At 43.8% G+C, this 24,924-nt stretch overlaps 4 protein-coding genes across 5 annotated transcripts; 2 read left to right on the forward strand and 2 right to left on the reverse strand.

Annotated features, from left to right (window-relative positions):
- Positions 1 to 5,169: 5,169 nt before the first annotated feature.
- Positions 5,170 to 11,973, reverse strand: LOC129592170 (coagulation factor IX-like). 2 transcript variants are annotated; one of them, XM_055488141.1, is made up of 5 exons: positions 10,854 to 11,973; positions 10,262 to 10,356; positions 6,804 to 7,060; positions 5,933 to 6,302; positions 5,170 to 5,783 (listed from the first exon to the last, which is right to left on the reverse strand). In XM_055488141.1, exons 1-5 carry the CDS (start codon positions 11,120 to 11,122, stop codon positions 5,647 to 5,649), a joined length of 1,128 nt encoding a protein of 375 aa, XP_055344116.1. In that variant the 5' UTR covers positions 11,123 to 11,973; the 3' UTR covers positions 5,170 to 5,646. The 2 variants fall into 2 exon arrangements, with proteins under 2 accessions (XP_055344116.1, XP_055344117.1); XM_055488142.1 differs by lacking the exon at positions 10,854 to 11,973 and adding an exon at positions 10,511 to 10,689.
- On the forward strand, positions 10,867 to 13,027 carry LOC129592171 (uncharacterized). The gene is made up of 4 exons (XM_055488143.1): positions 10,867 to 11,241; positions 11,393 to 11,500; positions 12,360 to 12,503; positions 12,749 to 13,027. Exons 1-4 carry the CDS (start codon positions 11,155 to 11,157, stop codon positions 12,830 to 12,832), a joined length of 423 nt encoding a protein of 140 aa, XP_055344118.1. The 5' UTR covers positions 10,867 to 11,154; the 3' UTR covers positions 12,833 to 13,027.
- Positions 13,028 to 15,084: 2,057 nt separating this feature from the next.
- On the forward strand, positions 15,085 to 17,126 carry LOC129592074 (alpha-2B adrenergic receptor-like). The gene is made up of 2 exons (XM_055488023.1): positions 15,085 to 15,769; positions 16,595 to 17,126. Exons 1-2 carry the CDS (start codon positions 15,218 to 15,220, stop codon positions 17,051 to 17,053), a joined length of 1,011 nt encoding a protein of 336 aa, XP_055343998.1. The 5' UTR covers positions 15,085 to 15,217; the 3' UTR covers positions 17,054 to 17,126.
- Positions 17,127 to 17,734: 608 nt separating this feature from the next.
- On the reverse strand, positions 17,735 to 24,122 carry LOC129592130 (atrial natriuretic peptide receptor 1-like). The gene is made up of 13 exons (XM_055488094.1): positions 24,034 to 24,122; positions 23,782 to 23,950; positions 23,471 to 23,629; positions 23,038 to 23,220; positions 22,737 to 22,969; positions 22,425 to 22,509; positions 21,996 to 22,297; positions 21,716 to 21,938; positions 21,459 to 21,648; positions 21,344 to 21,392; positions 20,549 to 20,598; positions 18,113 to 18,213; positions 17,735 to 17,814 (listed from the first exon to the last, which is right to left on the reverse strand). The coding sequence occupies exons 1-13, from the start codon at positions 24,120 to 24,122 to the stop codon at positions 17,755 to 17,757; spliced, it is 1,893 nt and encodes a 630-aa protein (XP_055344069.1). The 3' UTR covers positions 17,735 to 17,754.
- Between the last annotated feature and the right edge of the window lie 802 nt (positions 24,123 to 24,924).

Genomic DNA, 24,924 nt, shown 5'->3' on the forward strand with positions numbered 1-24,924 from the left:
TCAACCGAACTCAAAAAATCCAGTCAACAACCAAATTAAACTATACATTTCCTCGAACAACCTTTTAATGTACCTACCAACCTACTTCCCACATACAAACCACCTGTTCCTACACATCCAAGACTATCAGAGCAAAACATAATAGTGTGCTCCATTAAGCAATCAACTTTCTCGAAATTTCTTGAATTTTCCACAATAATCCATCACTATCTACAACCCGCAACACACTCCACTTCCTGTAACACTTCATTAAACACTCAAATGCAAACAACCAGAAAGTCGAATATATTTCTACCATACTATAGTAAAACTCCCACTACCTTCACCCTAATTTAACATTCACCCTTTCTTCATTATCACTTTTCGTCAAACATATCACTTTTAATATAATTTACTATATTAACAAATTCTCTATTCAGCACTTTATTTCCTACCCTTATAATCTCCACATACAATATGTTCTGCAATGTGCTCCTACATTATGTAGAAGCACATTGCAATGTGTATATAGTGTTGGCCGGCCTAGGGCCGCGGCCGAACGGCCCGGACCGAGGTCAGCCCGCCCCTTTGGGAGGGCCGCGTCGGGCCGCGGCCCTCGGCCAGGGAGAAGGGCCATGGCCCGGGCTGCGGCCCGGGCCGTGGCCCGTTGTGGACGTTAAATATGGAAAAACCTTGAAAAACAAAAAAATTTCTTTGGGTTTTACTGAAATTTAGTCTTTTCGATGAGTTTTTCTTAATTTTTACAGCATTAAACGTTTCTAGGCCAAAATCCGTCTATTTTTCCGTTGACATACCCGCTGTAGCCGCTCGCATAATGACATCCGGGAATGAAATCTTTACTTTGCTGCAAGACGGCCCGGGCCGCGGCCCGGGGACATGTCGGGCCGCAGCCCGGATCGGCCCGCGGCCCGGGCCGTGTAAACGACGGCCCGGCCCTCTTGCTCGGGCCGGGCCGGGCCGGGCCGCGCCGGGCCGGGCAGGGCCGGGCCGACCCAACACTATACATATGAAGGAGCACATATATGTAGGAGGACATATATGTAGGAGCACATTGCAGGAGCATACTGGATTACGTTTGTTTGGATACTACAATTCCGTTTTTCTCCTCCAAGAACCGATGCAATGTGCTCCTGCATTATGTACGAGCACAGTGCAAGGTGCTCCTACATAATGTAGGAGCACATAATGTAACCTAAAAAAGATGCCGAGCTAACAACGCCATCTACAAGTTTCACGCATCGTTACTCGACTCATGTCACATGACTCATGTCACATGACTGTTAGGCCCCACCGCTTCCTTCAACCGGCCGGACCCTTCCGTACTCTACGGGCGCCAAAAATTACTTTTGTTTACACACGGATATCGAAGACCAAAAACCGAAACTACAGTTTTATATATGCTACGACTGATTCTAGTCGTATACCGCACCTGTCACGGTTCAATGAACCTGCCGCAAAATTACGCGAGCGTAAACGGTAAGGGTCAAAAACTGGCAGTAATACAGTACAACGCCGTTTTCAAACTACAACAGATTTAGCGCTGGGGTCGCGGGATGGCACCATATATACGTTGTCGTCATCCGCCGATGCTGAACATGTAGTGCGATAACGCCGCAGGCAGTACCGGTTCAGTTTGCCCACGTCAGGCGAACCTTCACCGGTTAGATCGTCTACACTCCACTGGCGTCCATGGTAATGTGCCGACGGACGGGGATTCCTGCTTTGGTAGTCCTGAAGAATCTACAGAGTTATTCACTGGGTTTCACGGTGTACCTAAGCAGACTAAGAAGATTATCAGCCAAATTTGCCGAACCATACCGGCAGCCGGATTTGTTTCTCCTGAATTCTCAAATTTGTAAATCTTGGCATTTAATTTCCAGTGTCACGAAAAGATGGAACTCTGGTTTGGTGTAAAAGCGACCTCCACAATTAACTAAACAAGTGGAAACTGGGATGCCGATGCGCTCCAAAATTTAAAATAATAAAATCACGAACAGGATGCGACAGGAACCCTAAACACATCCAGTTCCCTTACATGCTGACTGCCGAGCACTGAAATGGAAATTTGCTGGGACAGAAAAGCGTCTGAAAATGAGGTGACTGATTTCGAAATCCTCCACCTAAGTCTCTAACCATAAGATGCACATTTACGAAGCTAATTTTCCAGGGTGATGACGACAGCCGAATACGGAATTCCAATGCGGGAACAGCGTCCGTGCCTAACAGTGGCAAAGCATATCGTGCTCCGAGCGTGTGATTTGGAAAGATTCTTTCCAAATCACACGCTCTATACATTCACAGCCATCTCATCAGAAATCCAACTGAATTTCCATGGAACACCTTGTGCTGGCGGTGCGATCGTGATGGAACGCTGGTGCACGATGAGACGTTCGAGACGGATACCAGCATGCATGGCGGTCTCCTCAACTAACCATAGCGCTTCAACTAGGTATTTGGCGCGAAGTTATGTATCGGCGGTATTTACAGTAAATGCATTTTGCATGTATGCTTATTTTTCCTGCATTAATTTTACGCGTTTTACAATGGTGGAGGTCGATTACATTTGGGTAACCGTTGCGCGTCGGGTAACGGGGAAACGCGTAAAAAGTGTGACGTAACAGCGCGTAATTAAGTAAACATTCTGATTGGTAATCGCGAAATCTGGGATGGGTTTTGGCTTACTTGTCCGCGTAAGCGTTGCGCTTCGACGTCGAAGCAACCATTCACCCAAACTTCTTACGCGCACCGATCAGCAAATTTTTGAAGTTCTGAAAAATTTTAATTGTTGGCTTGACGCTACAAAATTATTTCTCTTTAGAAGTTGTTGTGCTATTATCGTTTACGATTTTTATTTGGGGTGTAATTATCATCATCATATCGAGATCGCATTGCTGAACACAAGTGCTGTAGGTTGTAATTATTTTTTATCACGTACTGTGCCATTATGACATCTCCTAAGAGGACGTCTCCGCGAAGAAGAAGCGAGGACCCATAAAACCAAAGGTGGCTAACAGAGGCCTGCTGCCAGCTCAAGATCAGACTGATAATTTTTTTGTCTCGCTGTTTTTTTCGTCGGTGCCATACCAGAAAAATAACAAAAGATAATATTATGTTACGCACTCGTAATCCATAATTAAGTTCCAATGAGATTATGTACTGTTTTTATATCGAGAAATGATCCAGTCTGAATCACAGAGGAGCTGCATTAAACGATAACTTTTTTACACTTGGATGGTCAATTTCCACCCTGGCACGTAAATTTACTCGTTTTCTTATTTGCCATTTCATTTTTTGCTGACTCATTCGTAATTTTTACGCGTTCCACCGTTACCCGACGCGCAACGGTTACCCAAATGTAATTGACCTCCACCAATGGTTAGCTTCAGACGTTTATAGTGTATATTCATGCCCAGCTGCGTCTGTCGGCTAAAACTTTGTACCGTACACCGTATGAATTAACTAGAAGGTTAGATAGCAGGTTTTTTAGCGGTAAATTTATTTTTATTAGCCAAAACGATGGCGCGAAGTCTTCCTGAATTTTATTTTCCTACATAAAACAAGAGCCGGGCGCAGTGACCTTGAGGCCAAGCCACAGCTGAGCGGATATCCGGAAAGTCTGGTCATCCATGCAATACAAAGCAGTAATCTATACGCGTAAGCCGTTACTCGTTAGTATCGTTCATAAAATTGTACTACGCGGTTCGCCTTCACCGCTTTTATATGACAAGGTGACAATCAAACTATCATTAACGTGAATTCCGTATTGAGTTTATCAGATTAGAATGAAGATTTGTAAAGCTGTTTAAGATTTGTATCTTAAAGACTTTATATTCCGGTCGCCGATAACACCTTTGCGGATGCGTTAAGCCGTGTTTGTACTGCTGATTGTTATAAGTCGACCGTGGTCGATTGTATCAGGCACCGTGAAAGTGTACTGCGCCTGAGCGGTAACTACTGTTCCAGATACCCAAATAGCAAGTCTGAACGGGACCCTGACCGCGTTGCGGCTCAGTGCTATGACACCGTCCTCTGTCCGCACCCGGAAGGCCCAGTGGAGGAGGTTTAGCAGCTTCTGCAGTAAAGATCGGCTTCAGTCAGTACCGGCAAAGCCAAGTACAGTTTGATTATACATTGCCAAGTCACTGTCACGTAATCTTGAGTTTAGTTCCGTTCAGAACTACCTGGCTGCCATTGTGCCGTTGTACCATCTTCATTATAAACCGGCGCCGGATCTCAAACATTTTGTGATCGCTCAGGCTATGGAAGGAGTGCGTCGTCAGCGCAGGGAATTTCCTAGCAAAAAACCCCCAATTACGAGTTTACGACACACCATTTGGTTGGCATTTTTGAAGTAGTGCACCGACTTCCGCGGAAGTACGAAAGGCGTTCTGGGCTGCTTGTTTCAAGTTGTTTGTTTGCATTCTTTTCATTGTTACGGAAACGCAGTCTGTTTGGAACCGATAAAGGTCATCTACACATTCGTTTCCGGGATGTTACTGTGGGAAAAAACAACGTTCTCGTGTCCGCTCCGGTTATGAAAACCAGTCACTGCATTGGTGAAAAAATCCTTATTCCGCTCCCGATCCGACCGGGCTCGGTGTTTTGCCCCGCTAAAGCTTTTACAGAGCTTCGTGAAAGTGGTGTGCTTGAAAGTGACCGTTCAGTCTTCTGTTACCGTGATAACAGTGGGGCGTTAAGAAACCTGCCCGCGGCCAAATTCACGCGTTTATTGCAGACTGCTATGCATGAGGCTGGGTACGATGGCGCAAAATTTAGTATTCACTCCTTCCGGCGGGGGTGGTGCATCATTTGCATCCGAATGTGGTGCGTCTCCAGAAGCTATAAAAGCGCAAGGAAATTGGCGCAGCGCCTGTTTCGAGAAATACATTGTTCGGGAAAACGATCGGCGTCTTCTTTTTGCCCGTGCCGCGGCCACGGGTTTCCCTTGGGTTTCCCTTGGGCTCACTGCGTTGAACTGCCTGTTTGTTCGCTCTCGTTGAGCGGTTCTGTTTGTTTGGTTTTCCTGTTGTTTGTTGCGATTATTATAGGCTTAGCCAGAACGTTCTCTTTGGTGTACGCTACGCCCATAAGAACTAAAACTTTTGTGCCGAACAGCCAGCCGTTTGATTATACACAATACACACGCAGAGACGTTATTACCTTGATAAAAGCAATACGAGCAAAGTATATTGTAGTCAGCTAATCGTGGTCTTCGTCAGTTGCGGCGTAGTGCATATGAATAGCCACGTATAGTCTTCTTCATATGCGCTACGGTTGCGGTGATATCGATTAAACTTATTGCTAAGACATTTTTTACTGCTTATAGGTAATTTATGCCTTTTTAGTGGCGTTGACAATAGTACTTTCAATCCAGTTCTTTAGATATAACACATTCGCATAGATTCCCGGCACACCGGGCTGCGCGCAGCCCTTCCCCCACGTCGGCCCACGACACCACTCCGATCAGCTCGTGGTGCCCATCCTTGTCCTTAGCCACCAACGGGCCACCGCTGTCGCCTTGGCAGGAATTTTTCCAATTTTCCCGGAAGCCACCACAAACCCACAAATTCACGGCAGTTAGTTATTTTTGCGCCGGATATACCAGTACATATAGATATACCAGTATGATACAATCCGAATAAAGCATCAATCAGTGAATGTGAACTCTTCCAGCTGTTTAAAGCACGTAGTCCGGTCATACAAATCAATGGCCACTTGCTGCAGTTTATCCGAACCGATGCCCAAGATCAAGATAGGAACGGCGAAATTATTGTCGCTCCGTCCTGTTATAAGATATGTATTTCCACTTATTATTTTATATACATCTGGTCTCTGGATGACCTTCACCGGCTTCATGATAAAACATAAAACTACGGAACAAAATCGTGAAAAAAATAAGATCATTTCAGTGACCTTTTATAAAACGCCTGACCTTGGTTTTCCACCAAATGCCCCCATCCAGCAACAAATGCCACTTTCTTTCCGTCGCGTTCTTTGTCAATATTGGCGGCACTGGCCAGATCCGTGGACGGATGCGTCGGCAAGCAGATAGGCTGGATACGCGAGGTGAACTTGACAGGCTCCGCCAGCTCCAGCAGGGCCACATCATTGTTAGTGTTGTCCTTGGGATTGTCGTAGTCCGGATGGTGGAAAACCCGGGAGATGGGCAGCAGTAGCTCCGGCTGGGTGAGCACTTGTTTAATGTCGGTAATCCCGACCACCGCTTTAATGTGGGTGGTGAGGAAGTCGTCGGGGTGGTTGTCCACGCAGTGACCGGCAGTCACGATCCAGCGATCGCTAATCTGTAGTGAATTTTGTTAATCAAACCAGTGCAATGGTAATTTCATTAAAGAAAAGTACCACATTAAGTATAAATCGGTGTGTTCATTTTATAAACTACACGGTTGGCTATCGCTTAATTATGCACTACATTAATGATGTTTATTTATATTGTAAAACTGAACACGAATTGTGTGGGTGTTATTACTGCAAGCAGCATGAAAACATCAAAATCAGAATAAGAAATGCGGCAATAAAATCTAAGGGTTTTATATTTTATTTTTCTGCCGTAAACCAAGAACTCTCAGGAAGAGAGGAAATTTTTACGTATCGATAGCGTCACAAGCGGATTCTGTTGTATCTGTACTGCCTCTACGGTACACTACGGTTTCAAGTATTGGGGAAACAAACTCGCTTGGCGATCGGCTTGATAATCGGATAAATTTTCTAATGATGTGAAAAATATCCCTAAACTCAAATACCGATTAGACGGTAATTATTAAAACATTACCATTTGTACATACCAGACTGGCAGCACAAAACTGGTAGACGGGCGGCATGTATTCCGGCCGGAACTGGATGAGTGCCACAATCCACGGCCAGCTTTCTTCCTGCGCCTCCACACCGCCGATAATCCTGGAGCCTGTGGCCCACAGAGCGTCTGGTAACACTTTGGTCGGTGTATTCGAATCGCCGGCGGCGGCGCCCGTGGTTGGCGCCGGCAGGGGCGGAGTTTTGGATTTAATAATTGCCGGGTTATTGCTGATTGGCTTCCACCATTCTGTCAACGGATGTCAATTAATTAATCCAAATAAATAAAAAAATTCGATGATGTAAATTTACTTTCTGCTGATTACAGCTGATATTTACGAGCTTGGACAGCAACGGTCAGACATATGAAAATGCAGATAAATTTAATCATAATTAAGAAAATATGGACTTGAGCAACCGCTGAAGGGTTGTTACGAATATCCATCGTCAAGGTGGTGGAAATTAATTATGGCAGAAATGGACAACATAATTCATGCAGGTTGGGTTGTGAAAATCCCATGTGCATGATTCCGCGAGCGCATTTCTTAAGCCAATGTGGAGTGGAGAATTTTGCTGCCCTTCGCATTTTTGCAGGAGTGTTGAAGTGGAAGCACTGACCAATACTTCGAAATTATGTCACTGTTGTTAGGATTACAAAAGCAGTGCGTTATAATGAATATGTATTGTACTACTGGAATCAAAACAATCCTGTAATGGTGAACATTTACTGCATATTTATTTAATTTAGAAAAGCGACAAGTCAGCGGCAAATGCTGGAATTGTGCATTTTTTAATGCCGCTGTCCCATGCTTTAACACACGAAAGGTCACGCTTATTTTTTAAATTTGTATAAAATTTTTAGGAATAAAGCGAGATGTATGAGTGACAAGGTCATGCAAGCTCCCATGGTAAAGATAGCGCGAGTCGGTATCGCGAATGCAGATGGGTACGTACGCGCTGCGGGCGTGATATGCTTGAAGATGCAAGCGTACAGGGCGTAATTTTAGTCCCACTTTGCCGATTTGGTGCGTTTGACGACTGCCGCGATACACGCACATCGCTACACAGTTCCGCCGTCGTGAGAATAGCATCCCATAGCTGACAGGTGTGGCGGCAGCGCAGCCTTTCAACGATGTCCAGTGACTGGAAGATATCCTTTAGCATTTCCAGCGGCAACTCCAATACGCGCTCACCGGCACACAACGACTGTTTCCGTTTCGGCTCGGCATCAGCCTTGACAAGCCGCACATAGGACTTTCGCTCAACTTCATGAAGCAGCAACGCCGATTCAGACGGCGGCAGAGTCCAGTACCCGTTCGGCGCACGGCATGCTTGCATGACCAAATTGCCGGCTGGAAGCAGCCCTGGTCTCTCGGATTCTCGAAACGGACTGCGAATCTGTCGGCGGGAAGCAGTTCGCGGCAACCCTGCCCGTCCACCATCCCCTCCACCAGCTCCATAAAACCCATATGCAGCGACTTTATCGCATGGGATTGCGAACAGATTATCACCTTCAGTATACAGCTTCCCTGCCTCTTTAGATCCCGAAAGCCACGAGCCATGACAGCAGGAGCCGTGTCAGCCGGCATCTTAGGCAAAATTTGGTGTCTGGCGGACGCGGGAGAACGCGGCAGTAGGGCACCTACATACGGCTGCTGGCGCCGGCTGAAGGTAGTCCTCGGTTTTTACTGGTAATTTCTTTAATTAATGGTATTCGCAATTTCGTGTGACCGCATCTTAATAATATTTTTTTCTCATCATGCACAGTACAGTAATATTTTCTAACAACTTATGCAGTTACGCGTACATTGGCGGTTGCCAATCACCGGTTGTAATACGCTTGTGGAGTGCACAGGCTTCCGCCGTTGGGGCAACGGCTTTCTTTACGTTTTCTTTACACTCTGCCTTTTCTGTTCAACCTTATAACGACGTCGCCCTCGCAGTTCTTTTGTTGTTCGAGTATTCACTGAATACTATTCAGTATTGAATTCACTTTTGAGATACGTAATGTCGTGCGATCGTTTTGAACCAATGGACGCGTGCTCCATTAGTGACAGAGGAGTTGACCCGTTCAGCCAGAAGCGCCAAAGATGTGAGTTAAAACAGAAAGCTTCTCATTGTGCAGAATCAAGTAGGGTTCCGAATGATGATCCCAAGGTTCCTTACTCTTCGTTGTACGACGGAAAACCGAGGCAGAACGTGGAGCTGCCGAATGTGCTGGTATGTTCCATCGAGCGAAACGGCTCCCAACTGCTTTTATGTTGACGAACTCATGAATCTTAAGACCGAAATAAGCGGGTAGATCTGTAGCGATCAGTAGTAGGACCGCAGGTGTGCTGCAGGCAAAGCTGAAACAGTTCAAAGACAGCTTTGAATTCTTTAATTCGAAAGCTCTAACAGTTAGTGCTTCCCAGACCCTAATTAATTATGGTACTGTACTTGTAAAGAGGTGCCTTCTATAACTTCTATATTAACGGGGTTTGAATCTTGATGAGATGTATCACAGTATCTAAGTGGATGATGATTCCAGAAAACTGTACGTCATTACTGCATTAAAATTCGTATAAAAAGTTTTCACTTGATATGTGTACTACGTACTACTCTGTAGTATCAAATAATCAATAATTTCGTGTACAAAGTACTTTTTAATAGCCGATGATTCCATGTTTTTGGTTTTTGCTATAAATTTGCTTTTGTAAATTGTGATATTAAATGGGTGCGTCAGCTTTAAATTCCGTAATTAATGTGATACGAGCGGTCTTCTAATTTCGTAGAAGTGCTCCGTGCGACCCGATACGAAAGTGCTGGAAACGACCATAATTCCTCACAAAATTATCGTTCGCAAAACGGAACTGGCTAATCATGTACTCGTTATGGGAACAGTATCGGTAAAAATCAGCAATTTATTTTGTGGGCTTATGTGACATATTACTATAATACATATTACTATATTACTATAATAATTACATATTTCTATAATGCGTTATGTGACATATTATTATAATTTACATTCATCGTGTATGTCGTGTCCTATGTCTGCTCGTATTCTTTGTTTTTTACAATCTGCAGTATGGTGGCAATCCTCTTAAGTGTCCGTACGTGTCCGAATCCGATGCTTGCAAGGAGTTGTGCTTTACGTCGACGGAGAGCCTAAAGGCGCATCTGGAAACCGCGCACGAACTGACAGATGTGCAGATCAATCTGGTGTGCCCCTGTCCGGCGGAATGCAACGGAAACAAGGAATGCGAGGATGTTGCTTATGATCAGCACACAGGAATGTTTTTGGAGGATCATCTGACGGCTGCGCACAAGGAATTCTATGAAAAACTGGAAACACTAACGTGCTGCATCAATTGCAGTGGTGACGACGACGATGATGATCTCGAAGAATTTTTGGAGGAAAATGATTTGGTGAAGCAACTATAGAGATTTATTATAAGAGGACAGATACCTATATATCTCTGTTCCCTTGATTTTCCGTCCGTATCTCTCTGTCCATGCTGCACAGCTGCCTTGTTTAGCCGTTTTGATAAAAGGAATGCCATGCTAAAAATAGATACCATAAGTAGGTGCTATACTACTAGGTGGATATTTTGTGTACGTGATTTTTTTGATAATCGACTGCGATTTTTCGCTAAAGTTTTAGTTTGTATTTTAGTTCCCCTTCAGGCCTTCTGCTCGATGCATGACGTGGTGTTACCTGTTTAAAATCGATGTGCTGGTTTTCGCCGTCATAAGTTTTTTGCACCGAGCGCGAAGCGCGAGGTGCTGCAATTAACTGATCGTCAAGACTACACGCTCCATAGCAGTCGAGTATATCTGACGCCAAAAAGCGCGTCACCGTCACCTCTTTCCTATGGGATATTTGGAATTCCACAATATTGATTCCATTTCCAGTGGTACGTATCACTTCAAGTGGTACTGGAAATGCGTAACAGATCTCAGTGGCTATTGCTCGCGCTCGGTGCAATAATGTGGTTATCAACCACCGCTAGTAACTTCTATCTCATGTTTAAACTTAGAAAATGGACGATATGGCCTACCTCAAGCATTTGAATGGGCGTAAAACGTTTCCGGAATGGGTATTTGATCCGACTCGACCGTTTCCTAGCCAGACAATTCCAGATAAATTCATCCAACCTACCGTCATAGAGGTCATGTATTGTGCAGCATGTGATATAATATTATGTGTCTCGTCCACCGTAAATGTGGTACACAGGGTCGTGACAGGGATGTTACGATGGCGTGGCCTGCAGAACGGTGCTGATTTTGCAGAAGAACTGCTTGCATTACGTCTGCAATCTTGAACCATGTAAAGATAACCTCCTCCGAAACGCTGACCAAATGAGAGGTCACATCTATTCTTCCCACAAGGAACAGGTACTATTGGAAACCGACCTTTTCTTTGGATGCCCTGCCCAAATGACTGAAGTGAGTCCTTTTTCCATGCGAATGGGTTGAAGCTGCTTGTTAACGCCACTATGAACTAGATGTGTTACTGTTGGCTCCAGTAAATTTAACTCAAAATTACTCGAATTAATTTAACGTAAAATAAAATTCGGAGCATGGGTTTTTTCTCCAGGGTTGCGAGGCGATCGCGAAGGCATCCACGAACCACATGGTGTCACATGTGACAGCGATGCATCCTTTGCTGTGCGGCAAGCCTGAATACTCGGGGAACGCCTTGCAGGTAATTCAATTTGTAACTGAAAGGTGAAAAATTCCGAAAATATTCCAGAGTAACAAGTTCTGTGGTTGCCGCACTGAACTTCCGCTGGCAATAAATTCGTGTAAATTAAATGCGCTTACGAAGTACGTAGTTGCGCATTGCTGTAGAAGATGATGAACTGTTACTATCCAGAAAATGTGCTGCCCGTATTAGCGCCGTTACGATCAGGTCCACAGTACTTGATGCAGTAAATTAACGTACTGCAATGGCTCCAACTGTATGATACAGTTATCGGCACTAAGCGCAGTTCAGGAATTGGGCAATGTGCAGGCGATGAAATTGTCTATCATGCCCTCCCGTGGAAGTCGCGGTGTAGCGTGGCGCAGTATATTTAACCGTTCCAACGTTTTGAGTATTCACGGTTACTAGGAGTCTATCGTTTTGTGGATCAGATCGAACTTATTGTACGAAGTGCGACAAAGCGGAACACGTGACACTAAAGCAACAAAATTTGAAATAGCTGGCCCTTCCTGCGTTTCGTCGTTGACCATTTATTGACAAGCGCTGTCGTAAAGATTCCTTCAGGTGAAAAATTGCGGTTATGTGTTCCCTCGTGAAGGCTACAAACAACAGGGTTTCCGTTCTATGAGTGATGTCTGTAGTGTTAGTAGAATCGTACGCTCTTTATTGATCCGACTGGTATCGCAGGCTTCGCAGCAGAAAACAATTGAACAGAAAAGAAAGAATCGTAGCTACAGAAACTTGATAAAAACAGCAGCAGTTGCTAAGAAGACGAGGATCTCGACTAATACGTACACTACACTATGTATTTCGAAATCACGGATAATCTTTTTTGATTTTCTGTACTTTGTGTTCATAGAAACGAATGGACCTCGTGATAAAAATGGACCAGCGGCGTGTGCGTGTTGGAGAGACTTTAGACGGTTTGTTGGAGGATTGTGTTGAGAGCAACTCTGATAAAAAAATGCAGCGGTACTTGTGGAAGTATTTATGCCCTGATCAGGTAAGTACCTATGTAATGTAAGCAGCTGGAAAATTGATACTAAGAATAAGAATGATGACCCTGACCCAAATTGGCAGTAGAGTGCGCCCAGTAGATTACGTCGAGCAGTGATGTATTCATGCAAGATTCACAACTTTATTTTTAGTTTAAACTGCAGTTAGAAGTATGGTATTGAGTACAAATGATATGATTGCCTCGCTGTAAAATTGTTGGTTTTGTTTGTGTAATTTTAATCTGTGTTGTAGGATTGCTCGGTAATGTACTGGGTGCGAGATTACATGGTTTGGCACATTGGAGCTGATCATCAGCCTCTCTGGAACACTGCCTAAAAACGTATCTGCATAATATGGATCTTCTGGTTGTACAGATACTATTTTATATACAGTACCTTTTCTGGCTTTTGATATATACGGTACCTTTGATGTTGGTTGCAGCGTGTCTGGCCTCCCTATTTGAGCAAGGGGAGAAACATGTGTTCCCGACTATTTTTATTATTATTTTAAAATTTGTTATCATGGATAAAAGTTGCTAGCTTGGGGCGTGATGGAGTGTGCACTTCTTTGTCTAAGAAAAGACAGAAAAGTAGTTACGAAAACTGCTAAAATGGTGTACGGAAAGTCAAACCCAGTTCACTGTACAATAAAAACTGTTTATGGCAACCATGTGTCATAAACAGTTTTTGCACATGTCCCCAATGTATGATTTATCCTATTCGTGATGGCACGGTATTGTAAGTTCAGAGGTCGAACTGACGCAAGGAGCAGCCTATCCCTGCTTGAGCAGCACCCTGGTCGCATGTCAAGCGATGGTATGTTAAAACTTAAAAGCATCCGAAGAAAAACGAAACGCGTTTTTGGTCCATTAATGACCAATCCCGCAAACAGTTCCCAATAGACACTTGAACATTTCAACATTGAATCTCAAGAAAAGAAACGATGAGGCTTAAACGATGAAAAAGAAAACAGGTGGAGCGGCTGTCTTCCGTTCCAGCGTACAACGTTTGCCGATCTCTTTTAGCAATTTACCGACGCGCCGCACGATGCAGCAAATGTCTCACAAGCAACTTAAAGCAAGCGAAACAAAATCAAAATAACAACGATCCCGAATTGTGCTATACTGTTTGTTCTTCTTCTCGTAAGCTTGTTCTGCAGTCGCGCCCGCTTTTTTTTTGAAGTCGTTCCAGTGTAAAAATCACTATGGTATCTCGGCACGTGAAGTCCACGCTAACCGAGTAACGGGCAGACCGCAAAACCACTTCCAATCGTGTTGTTGCATCCGTCGAGCTTTCCGCCGGCGCGATTGAAACCATAAGGTTATGCTGCCAACAGAATACAATTTATGAACACAATTTAACTGCTACAGCGAAATGCATCCGGAATCAGTTCTGCCTGATGTGCTTGGATTTAACTACCGGTCATCTCACCAGACTTTATCGGCTAACGAATAATGATCATGCAGTTGGGCAACACAAAGTATCTGCAATACGAAACTTTCCGCGATATCTTGATTCTTTAAACGCCCATCGCCCAACATTTCTTTGAAGATTCCTATAGTTGCGTACTTTTGAGTGTTCTTAACTAGGTTGCTAGTCAGCCAGAAAATCAGGGACAATGAGATCGTTGATTCTAGAAACGGAGGCTTTCTGAAGTAAAGTGCGATCGTAACATGTTGAAAATTAAGAAAGCAGTACTCGTTTGCCGCCAGCGGAACGTTTTCGAATCGAAAATTAATTTTGAGTAGAGTTTTAGGATATTTATACAAGTAGAATATGTACGGAAGCCGCCATTAATGAATGTTTAAGTCAGTGAATCATGATATGGTTTGATGTGTTATTTTATCATTTAACCGCGGCCAACACACGCATAATTTCTGTTTCTTAAAGTAGTGTATTTATTTTCTGCGTTGATTCTAGCCCAGTGTCATCTACAATACACGCAAAACATACAGTAGATTACTTTAGCGAAATACAGGTTATCCAGCAGCAAGGAAATACTGGAACATTACAGGAATGTAATTGAGTATTGACAAAGCCCATTTAGGTTCTAATTCATTCTGCCTTGCCGGCGTATGTACTGCTTTTATCATGGAAAATTAGTCCGAAGTGGCATGGCATTCATTTTCCCTAATGCAATTATACGACATTACCCTCATCCCCGCTGCACTTTTCATGGCCATCGATCCTCTACCCGTCCACCGCCAAGGCCAGACCCCGTAATAAGGAAGTTTAATTTGTTGGGCTGCTGTGACTTCCCCGGCCACGGCTGCAGCATGTTGAATAACGTTGCGCTTGCGTGATCCTCAATTGCGACTATAAAGCCGGTGTAGACAACACATACTCTCACACTGTAATCCAGCGATCGATTTGGGAATGCGTTTTTGTAAGCCGCTAGTAATCCGTCATCGGGATATCATGACAGTGTTGGCGCAGCTGCTGCCGACACGCGTACGACACATTGCCTATCAACACATCCATTACGCCGGTCATTTTCCCGTGCCAGTGTACAGTCGGGGATTTGGTGGGAATTGTTTCCCGATTGACTTTTACTTGTCATCAGTGCTCGTGCACTCAGTTGGAAACTCTCTTGCCGGTTGTAAGTTTTATGCCGGTTCGTCACTATTCATGTGCATCATGCTGAAACTCTCGCCATAACGATGTAATACTTCTTGTCGGTATATGTATCATAACTTCCTCCCCGCAGATTTATGACTATATAATGGATGCAGTCAACAGTCTTTCCAATTTTACAAACCAGTCGCACGCGGGGTATTACGAATGGAGCGGCGGCGCAACGCTCCAAGTTCTCTTTACCATCGCCACATTCCTGACCAACGGTTTTGTCCTGGCGATCTTCGCCAGCCGACCACGCCTCATTACCCCCTTCTCCATCTACCTGATTAACCTGCTAATCGCCAATGTTGTCGACACATTAGCCAATCCGTTGCGCATCGTGGAACTGCTACGGACCGACTGGTTCGCCTGGAGCCGGTGGTGTCTGGTGATGCTGTATAGTGATTGGATACCCAATGCTATTGTACAGCAGTCCCATCTGCTCATCACCGTCAACCGGATCTGGGCCATCGCTCGCCCGATTTCCTACCGGAATTCCCATACGAAGCCGGTAGCGATGGCGATATGCGCCGGCACGTGGCTATATGTGCACATTATCATCCTGCCGTTTTATGTGCGGGATTTACTGTATTATGGGAATTTTGATTCGGATCGCTGGTGTATCGTTAATGTCAGCGCGCAGAAGGGTTACGCTATGGTATGCAAATGCTGTTGGTTTAATAAATGATGTGTTTGTGCATGGGAAAATTTACATAAGTCATCATTTATTCTACAATGAATGATTAAGTGGCATGCTGGTCGTATTGGGAAGGACTGAATATACGTACATGCATAATTAATTTTATGGAATGGTTAAAATTCAAACTGCTTAAATGTGGATAGTTTTTCTATCCTCGGTAAAAGTCTTAAGGCGGATATAAATTTGATAGGTTTATAAAATTTAACAGCATTTTCTTTCTATTTGTTTTATTGTTTTACGCTTTTTTTTACATTTTTGAATTTGTGCACTCATTGTTTGTACTCAACAGTATACGCATGTACTCAGTAGTATGTTTGTAAGTTGTGTATTCATACGGGTGAACCGCGCTCCAACTTCATACGGGTGAACCGCGCTCTCATGAGTTTCTCCGGCAGCGCATTTCCCTCGAAATCCAACGAGGCAACGCCGCTTCCGTACTCGGAACAATGGATGGAGCGGCAGCGTTAAATGAACTTTTTTTGCTATAATAATTGTTTTTAACCCGTAATGTACCCCATTTTATGAAATAAAAATCGTAAGTTGTGTATTGCACATACATATGACACTGTACGCAGTAAACGAATATAGTAGAGTAAAATTCCTGGGACCATTCTGATTCCGGAAAATAAATCATTTGTAAGCGTTGATAGTAAGATGCCGCTCTACATAGCCAGTTGAGTAGTAATGGCGTAAGTGCAATAAAGTGCCTATTTTTTTGCACTTACGTATGGTGTCATTACAGATGTGCCTATTTTTTTGCACTTACGTATGGTGTCATTACAGATGCTACAGCTTGTCATTTATCTTATTCCGTACATCTTAATACTCCTTGCCTATCCCTTTCTATGGTACCGGCGCCGAATGCAGATGCGGGCAATGCCACGTAGTAAAGAGTGGATACCGTTGTCGGGGACGGAAGACAATTCTTTGAACACGACTCCAACGAAAAATACACCGCAAGAGCAATCCCGAAAACCCGTAGCTAAAAAGCGAAGCCGGGAGAACTCTACGGGCTTCACCGTCCTCACCGTACAGACGATATCTATCCTGGTCTGCTGGACCAGCTCCAAGATTTACGGCACCGCATCGGCATATTTCCACTATGAATTAGGCTGGTTAGGCCAAGTAGGCAATATTATGTACATGATTCAGATGGTTATTGATCCTCTTTTATTTGTCCTAGTTCTGCCTGAGTTGCGGGCAGCCGTTATACAGGTGATTAAGTGCCGAAATATGCGATGAATACTTTTGAGATTTTGTAATAATGTTGTTCGTTATAAAGCCTGCGTGATACACAACATACAAATACGTTATCCGTAACGTTTATTTTGGTACTTAATCTTACGCACGTTACAGTGTAATAAAGGTAACAGTCACTCTCAGTCAGAATCCCCACAATTCATTCGTCAATGACAAACTGTGAATGGTACTTAATGCACATCTTTATCACACCGATCGTCGTCGACTGGGCAGTGGCCTAATTTGCCATTGTGCAAGCTTAACATCCAGGTGACATTGCGCAGTATGAGATTGTACGTACTTCTATGCGTTATTCATCGTAAATGTAATACAGTATGTAAATTGCAGATGTTTGGTTTTTGATCTGTGCTAATGAAGCCCCGGCAGCAACTATTGACCGATTTTCATGTGGCTATTCAAGTGGTGCTCCGCACGGGACCCTTCATTTTCTATGCATTAAATTTCAAAGGACATGTCCGTACTCGATCGGCATCATCGAACAAATTGCGGCTGGCTTGTATATTTATTCTATTTCATCGGCTTGTAGCGCCAGCGGGCAGTTGCATGCATATTTATTAACAGTTTTGTACACGCTATTGAGACTATGATTTCTGCGGTAAGTGTGGTCGACAAATAATAGAGCTTAAGTGGTCCATTTCGAAACCCATTCCGCTAATGGATCAACCGGGGAATCCGTATTCTGTTTAGGACGGAAGTTGCTGCGTGCTATCCACTACCCAGTACGTCTCCATAAAGCCTTTGCTCTGTAAAATGCATTGAGCGTTGTTTACTTAATTAAAAAGAGAAGCACCGCAAAGGTCGGTATTTTGGTTAGGCGTTTTACAACGCGGCTGCTATCTTCAATAAAACATGCGCGACTGCCGTTGAACATTGCTAAAGGCGGCTGCAAAATTAATGAAGCCACCGGCACGTGTAGGCAGACTGATTGGCAGGGGAAACTCAATCGCGTTTAACAGGATCTTCAATATATAATTTTTATGCATATTGAGGAAATGAATTCTACTTCAGTCTCTAATCACCTTCACTGCAAGTGCACTTTACCTTTATGTCGATTTTCCCGCGACTGGTAAATAAAAATCGATCGGGACATGTCCGGTCCAGCAAGTACTTGGTTGATAAGCTGCTATGTATTTTTCCAGCTGCTGCGAAAATATTGTTCACACTTACATGGCGCGCATGTATGTTCTTATATGCAGACTTTCCGATCCGAATTACAGTAAATAAATTGGTGTATCGAGAGCGTAAGCGTATCCTCAGAATGTTAAAACAACTGTACTCAACGTATCGTTAATACGGGTATATAGCAGTAGCAGTTCTGGGGAGTATTTTGCTTCACGGTAAAGGCTCAGCATATGTAACATCCTATATATTAATAAAATAAGCCTTAGCGAATTCCATTTCTGTCACCCTTTTGTGAGCGAACCACTAAACCAAACTTTGATGTCCACATGTCATTCAATAGCGCCCAACTTACAAATTTGCAGAAACCAGTCAGTTTTACGAAAGTATGTAAGGTTTAAGAGAAAAATTCAAAAGAATTTAACATAAAAAGTCTATGGGAAAAGTGGAGAACCCACCACTGCAAACCCACCCACGCCACCACTGTCACGAACAGCATACGAAAAGCATCCATCTACACTTGATGGAACTTTGGTCAGTTTGGTGTCCATTAGTTATCGGAATGCCTTTAGTTCATAAAATTTTTTTAGAGTTAGTTTTTAAAATATGTAGGCTTTGAAAGTGATGTTTCGTGAAGACTGAACATGCAGAATCTCCTGGAAAGTGGGAACGACCCAAATTCCAAAGATAAAGTAGTTGCCTTTCGCAACGGGTTGATTAGATTTATTAATAAAACTGCTTCCACAGAGCGGTTGGCTTTGGTAATATGTATCGTGCTGATGTGCCAATAAAGTGGAAACCCCTTTTTTTCCAAATCGCCAATAAACATGATTTTGTGAGAGACTGAAAGTCGATTTTGAGAATTTTGGTGTTCGACTGGAATTGATGTGGACTGTTTGAGCAAATCAGCGAGTCCCAGTCCCACCGGGCGTACGGACTAGGATTCGAGTCTAACCACCGCCCGGGGGGAGAAGGCGGCCCAAGGCCGCAAATCTTTTCCGGCGACTGAAGTGAGGAGCGCGTATTTTAAATGTCCGCAGGGGGAGGGAGTGGAGGTTAAAATATTTTTCGAAAGGCTAAGGAACGTAGACAAAAACGGTTTTATGATAACAAAAACCGCATTTTTAGCATTTAAAAATTAAAATAAACAGAAGATTTAAAAAGCGAAACGTATCCGCATTCTAATCTGCCTTTCCGCCAGCTACAAATCAATCCGTCAGATCATCTCATCAAAGGTCAAAACAAAAAAAATTAGGGGAACACCCTCCCCGGTGCGCCTGGGTGCGACGAGCTACATTAATGAACCATCTGTGCGGACGTAGGCGTGAAGCGACAATGCGTTTATCGGGTTGAAGCTGTTGTTGGCGTTTAATGGGTTGAGTTGGGATGGGTTGGGGTTGGGGATGCGACAATGCGTTGGGGATGTACTACACGAATGCATAGATTTTTGCCAAAGTTGAATACGCACGTACAGTAACAGAAATCGGAAGCATAGGCGACGCCTACCTGCAGCGGGGGTCGCAAGCAATACACTGCGTTGAAGTTGTCGACGTTAATCAAGAATAAAAAATTCACCAAGAAACACAACGAAATTCTGAAGTCTTCATCAGGTTTAAATTGTTTTGTGTGTAAACAGTAGGCGGAAACTGGACACTGAAAGTAATTTTATTCTAAGTGGTCTAAAGGTTAACATCGGTGGTTGTACCGTCGTATCACTGGATTGTTTTGTCGGTCACAACGCACTGACTAAAATTTAACGAAGCTCCGAATGGTATCTGAACCCATAGAATTACTGTAATACGGCTACAAAAATTCCAGTAATTACAGTATGGAGCTTTTCTTATTTGCAGTTCTTGACAACTGACCGCCATATGCTGCTGATTGATTTGGGAGAAGCTTACAAACTTCGTTTTATAATTGCAAACAAAAAGGACATATTCCTGGAAATTTTCAAATTTTTCGGGTCTACTTTAAGGTTAAATCTGAAATCAGCGGAACGCGACAATGTTTTCTCAAAACAGCCTTAAACATTTAATTAGTAAACTGTGATACATTCTAACTGCTACTATTCTGCCAGTGAACTATGGCTAAAATAAAGAATAATTTACGACATAAGTTGTGATAAGCAGTTAACCAAATATATATTTGGGAAATACTGTCTGTCTCTTCCAATGAAACTAATCAAACTATATTATTATTGTTATTATTATACGCTCCTCCGCTCAACAAAATTAAATGTGCTGTCATGGGTTAGTGCTTTGTAGTTTTCTTAAATAACAGTTTATCCCCGATTTATTCCGCGCAGTTTGCGCGGGGTCTACTAGTTGCATATTATTTGCATAAAACAGTATTGCTTACCGATTCCGTATGTTTTCATCCTGGCCGCCGTATTGACCGTGTCGCCGAACCTTAAGAATGCCAACTACATCCAGGTTACTGTTTACACCTTAATATCTTTATAATAAAATAAACAAACGTTTGCTGTATTATTCTGTAGATTATAAATACAGCAATTAAAGTTCCGAAATATGGAAACGAATAGTCGCAAAGGAGTTAATGTTCTACGTCTCCTATGCGACCACACAACGCCAAGTGGGGGGAACTGGAGATGCTGTTGACCGGAAGCGCGAGTAAGGTGCGTGAACGCGAATGCGTTGTCCTCTGGTCGCTCCAGCCGTACAGGCAACCCCTTTATTTTGATTCGGTAGGAGCAAAATAACGAAACAAAACAAAACAGGTGCGCGGCGGGCGGAAAACAAAATTCTCGACGTGCAGATCGAGAGGTGAACAAGTGCGAAATGAGAACTCGAGAGGCTAACCAGTGAGCGAGCAAAATGAAAACTCGTGATGGCAAGCGAGCGTGCAGTGTGAACAGTGCGCGGAAAGCGGCTAAACAGAGACAACACAAAGCGGCCGGCTTCCGTCCACATCAAAGCGCGCGAATGGTGGTCCGGCTCGGCCGATGCGGCGTGCAGAAGAAGAGAAGCGCCGTCGACGTAACGTTAACTTGAATTAACGTTGTTAATTAGCTGTTAATTATTGCATTTAATTTATATTGTACTTGCTATCCAGTTCCATTTAGACGAAATGTGCAATCGAATAATAAAAGAGCTTTTGAAGAGCTTTTGTGGATTTTCAGGCATTTTAACTTACAGGCAGTAACGTGGCAACTTCAGTCCTATAACGCCTGCCACACAGGGACCTGCAGTGCGGAAAGTTAAGGACAAGTAATTAATGGTCATGCCAAGAAGATCACAATCGAACTCACCCGTATTAATTCCGAACCGCAGATCAAACTCTTCACTGAGATTCTTGTAGCTCAAGCTGCTGCTTCGTCTGTTGGCCAGTCCGTCCGTATGTGCGGACAACTTGTTCGTATCGTGCAGCAGCTCCGCCGCCATACACACAATTTCTTTGGCATGTTCCTGGCCATTCCGTACGGGTACTCCACTAACAAGCTGTAAGCAATCCAAAGGTCATACGCTACAGATTACGCACCAATAACCGGGGAAAACTGAGTCGTACAAGGTGAGCATCGTTGATCGTTTCCACGTCGTACACTTCGAACTTCCGGGTTACGGTATCAAAAATGCCGCATAAAGAGTTCAGAACATCGACGATCCATTTCAGCGAGGAGCCACTTTCGAGCATTTCGGACAACATGGGCACATCAGCGAAGCAGACGGTGGCACTGTCGAACATTTCCGGATGGACGGCTTCGCGTCGCTGCATTGCGTCGGCGATGGATCTGTCAGTATCAACTGTACACCCAATAAACATACTACTTTATTTCTGGTTTTCTTACTGAGGAAGCAGAAAGCTCAGCATTTGCTCGGATCGGCGCTTTTCTTCCATGAAATTGCGTGTCTGTTCCTCGACTTGGGATTCCAGCGTGATGGCGTACTTCTCCATAGATTTCATTAAGCTACCGATCAAGTTCCTCTCGGACTGACCGATGATTCGGTTGACTGTGGAGCGTATTCGGGAAAACGCTGGGCGTTCATCAGGATTCTCCTCCCAACAGGTTTCCATGAGGCCGTAAATCCTCGGGTTACAAGCCACGCTGGGAACGGGCGGTCGTAATGGAGGAACGGAGCCGTGCTGAATCTGCCGATTGCACCAAATTTACTTGTAAGATATTCGTACCGACAGCGACTGGTTTACTCTACGTAGGTTGTTTGCGTAAGTAATAAACGATAAACGTGTAAAAGCAAATCCGTAAAAGCAAACGTACTTCTGCAACTATTTCCCTAGCTTTGTCATTGGTGATAGCAGAGTCTTCTAATCGGAACGGTCCAGAGCGAAGTATAATTTGTTGTAGCAGTATGGCAAAACTGTACACATCACCTGTGAACAAAGCATAAAAAAACCGTTGTAATCCGCTTTTTTACTTTATCCGTTTGAAAGAAACATCACTGAAATCGATATTACCACAATATTTCTACGGAAATTAAAACGCTTTAAGGTTTCAGACGTTTTTGTGTCTTGTACGCTATAGCTATTGTCAATGATGGATGTATTTAAATCGCAATTGTGACCTTTTTGTGTGCCAAACGGATTCATCTTGTGCCGTAATAATTCCGGAGCGCGCCACAGCAAAGTATAGAAATTCCTCTCCGTCTGTGAATTCGACGGTGGCTCGGTCCAGTGAAGTGGGCGGGTCAGCATGGGAATACCGTAATCGGTGACCTTCAGCACTAGCTGACTAGTAATTAGACAAGTCCCCGATGTCAAATTCCCGTGAGACTTAATGTCGCTGCCGTGAAGCATGTTCATACCCTGCGTGATAGCAAAAGCAATGCGTTGTTTACCGCTGACGGTAGGTAGTCCCAATACTATCAACCCACATCGACAATATCCATGATTAGGGAATTCTTGCAGGCTTGATCAAGCGGAAAGCTTTCCGCCAGGAGCAAATTAGTCAGTGTTCTGCGATGGCATAACTCGCCAACAGTGTACTGGCATACATTGTCGTCGCTGAGCACAATTCCGATAAAATGATGGAGATTTGTATGGTGCAGTGCTTTTAGCTGAAAATAATTAGACGAAATTACGTACGTACTGTAAAATGAGCATTACTTCCATGCAAAAAAGCAGGCAACAATATCTGCGACATATAATATTAACATGGACAGAAGCGTAAAACACACAAAAATATACGTAGATGGAAACATGAGCGAATTGTTCGAAAACTAAAAAATTTTATCAGCATAAAATTAAAAAGAGAAGGAAAATTAATAATAAAAACTAGGGTAGTACGAACAAAATAGCATGGCATACCGGCGTGACACTCTTCACTACCCGCGGTGACGCTTTGTGTTTGGGCTGCGGCAGATCCGCCAATCCGACTGGATTTGAACGGTATATTACAGGCAGCGCATAGTACGCTCGTGCAACTGCATCCAGTTGAACCAGATCACCTTTTCCGGAAAACGATTTCTGTGAGGATACCCTCGACATTGTAAATTAATGGTGATGCTATTGGAGTCATCCATATGAAGTGTATTTTATATCAAAGCCGTATAATACAGCAAATGAAAGCCCTAATAAAGCTAATACGAGTATTAGTATCAGTTACAGTATTTGCGTACCTCGATTGGTTCGGAAAACGTAACCGAACGTTCACGAGGCCCAAGGGTGTCACCAATATCACCATCCACGACACGGTAGTCGTCCGCGATGCCGGTTCCATTACCCACAACAAGAACCAATTCCCGTCGGTAGATTCTCCACCAGTAAGGATCTCGTTTGGCCGCAATACTACAATGTATACGTCATACGCACCACCTTTACACTTTAGCAAATTTTGTAGTTGCGCTTAAATTTAGTTCAAGCAAGATTACGTTTTCTGAATATATGTGTAGACTCCAATCGGGATCAGTATCAGTAGAACCACCAGAACGCTCACTGATCCGGCAATCGCCGGTATCATGGAGGCCTGCACTGCTTGACACCTGGCCGCCTTTCCATCGAATCCACAGAAGGGTGAGTTTGGCGGTAACGAATCACCATTGGGCCAATACAGAACGCCCAGGGGGAACACGCCAGTGGAAGTGGACGGGATAATGTACAAATCCTACAATATGCCAACCAAATCAATACCGGCGCGCAACTGAACTGCTGAATGCCGGTACAATAAACTGCCCGCTGTTAGGATCCAGGTTACGAAACGCGTATGTTGAAATACGATCGCCGCTTTCGTCCAATTTGGAGACACGATTCAACGGTACGCTGAAGAATGTGAAGTTACGGGCGGTGGTGGATATTAACGAGCCGTTAAGGAAGTCTTGTCCCCGTGATAACAGTGTGACAACGAGACTGGCGTACAGATAGATGGTGTCGTATGAGTTTGCCACTATCATGTCGGGCTGCAAGAATGCTCGCTCTTGTCAAACATTTAGAACTTCAGCAGGAAAAAGAAGGGAGTGATGCCGAAGTAATATAGTATTAATCGTAAATCATCTTTGTACACTTTTTCCATCGCTACAGCTACAACACCAGATGACACTCTAAAAGTCATTATAGCTGTAGGGCTAAACGCTGAGCTTACAGTAGAAGTTGTGCTGAACTTGTAATAGTTTTCCCGTCTTGATCGTCTTTTGACGTTCCTCCAAAACGTATTCAAACTGCTATCTATCGAGGATCGAATGGATAGAATCAGGAGCGTGCGAAACGCTGTGCGTGCATCCTGAAATTGTGCAATTGTACAAAACGGTGTACGTGGATTATACGCT

The sequence above is a fragment of the Paramacrobiotus metropolitanus genome, unplaced genomic scaffold (assembly GCF_019649055.1).
Source record: "Paramacrobiotus metropolitanus isolate TYO unplaced genomic scaffold, Prichtersi_v1.0 Parri_scaffold0000050, whole genome shotgun sequence".
NCBI classification, from domain to species: Eukaryota; Metazoa; Tardigrada; class Eutardigrada; order Parachela; family Macrobiotidae; genus Paramacrobiotus; species Paramacrobiotus metropolitanus.

Bases quoted from the DNA above. Each gene is read 5' to 3' on its own strand.
- LOC129592170 (XM_055488141.1), bottom strand. From the start codon at position 11,122: ATGGTTCAAGATTGCAGACGTAATGCAAGCAGTTCTTCTGCAAAATCA. The intron at 7,061-10,261 runs GTATCTGTCCTC...ATCCGTTGACAG, and splicing joins AAGGGAACAGAGATATATAG to AATGGTGGAAGCCAATCAGC. The intron at 6,303-6,803 runs GTATGTACAAAT...AATTCACTACAG, and splicing joins AGTTTTGTGCTGCCAGTCTG to ATTAGCGATCGCTGGATCGT.
- LOC129592171 (XM_055488143.1), top strand. From the start codon at position 11,155: ATGAGAGGTCACATCTATTCTTCCCACAAGGAACAGGTACTATTGGAA. The intron at 11,242-11,392 runs GTGAGTCCTTTT...TTTTTTCTCCAG, and splicing joins GCCCTGCCCAAATGACTGAA to GGTTGCGAGGCGATCGCGAA. The intron at 11,501-12,359 runs GTAATTCAATTT...TTGTGTTCATAG, and splicing joins ACTCGGGGAACGCCTTGCAG to AAACGAATGGACCTCGTGAT.
- LOC129592074 (XM_055488023.1), top strand. From the start codon at position 15,218: ATGGATGCAGTCAACAGTCTTTCCAATTTTACAAACCAGTCGCACGCG. The intron at 15,770-16,594 runs GTATGCAAATGC...GTGTCATTACAG, and splicing joins CGCAGAAGGGTTACGCTATG to ATGCTACAGCTTGTCATTTA.
- LOC129592130 (XM_055488094.1), bottom strand. From the start codon at position 24,122: ATGATACCGGCGATTGCCGGATCAGTGAGCGTTCTGGTGGTTCTACTG. The intron at 23,951-24,033 runs GTAATCTTGCTT...TATACATTGTAG, and splicing joins TACACATATATTCAGAAAAC to TATTGCGGCCAAACGAGATC. The intron at 21,939-21,995 runs GTAAGAAAACCA...TGATACTGACAG, and splicing joins CTGAGCTTTCTGCTTCCTCA to ATCCATCGCCGACGCAATGC.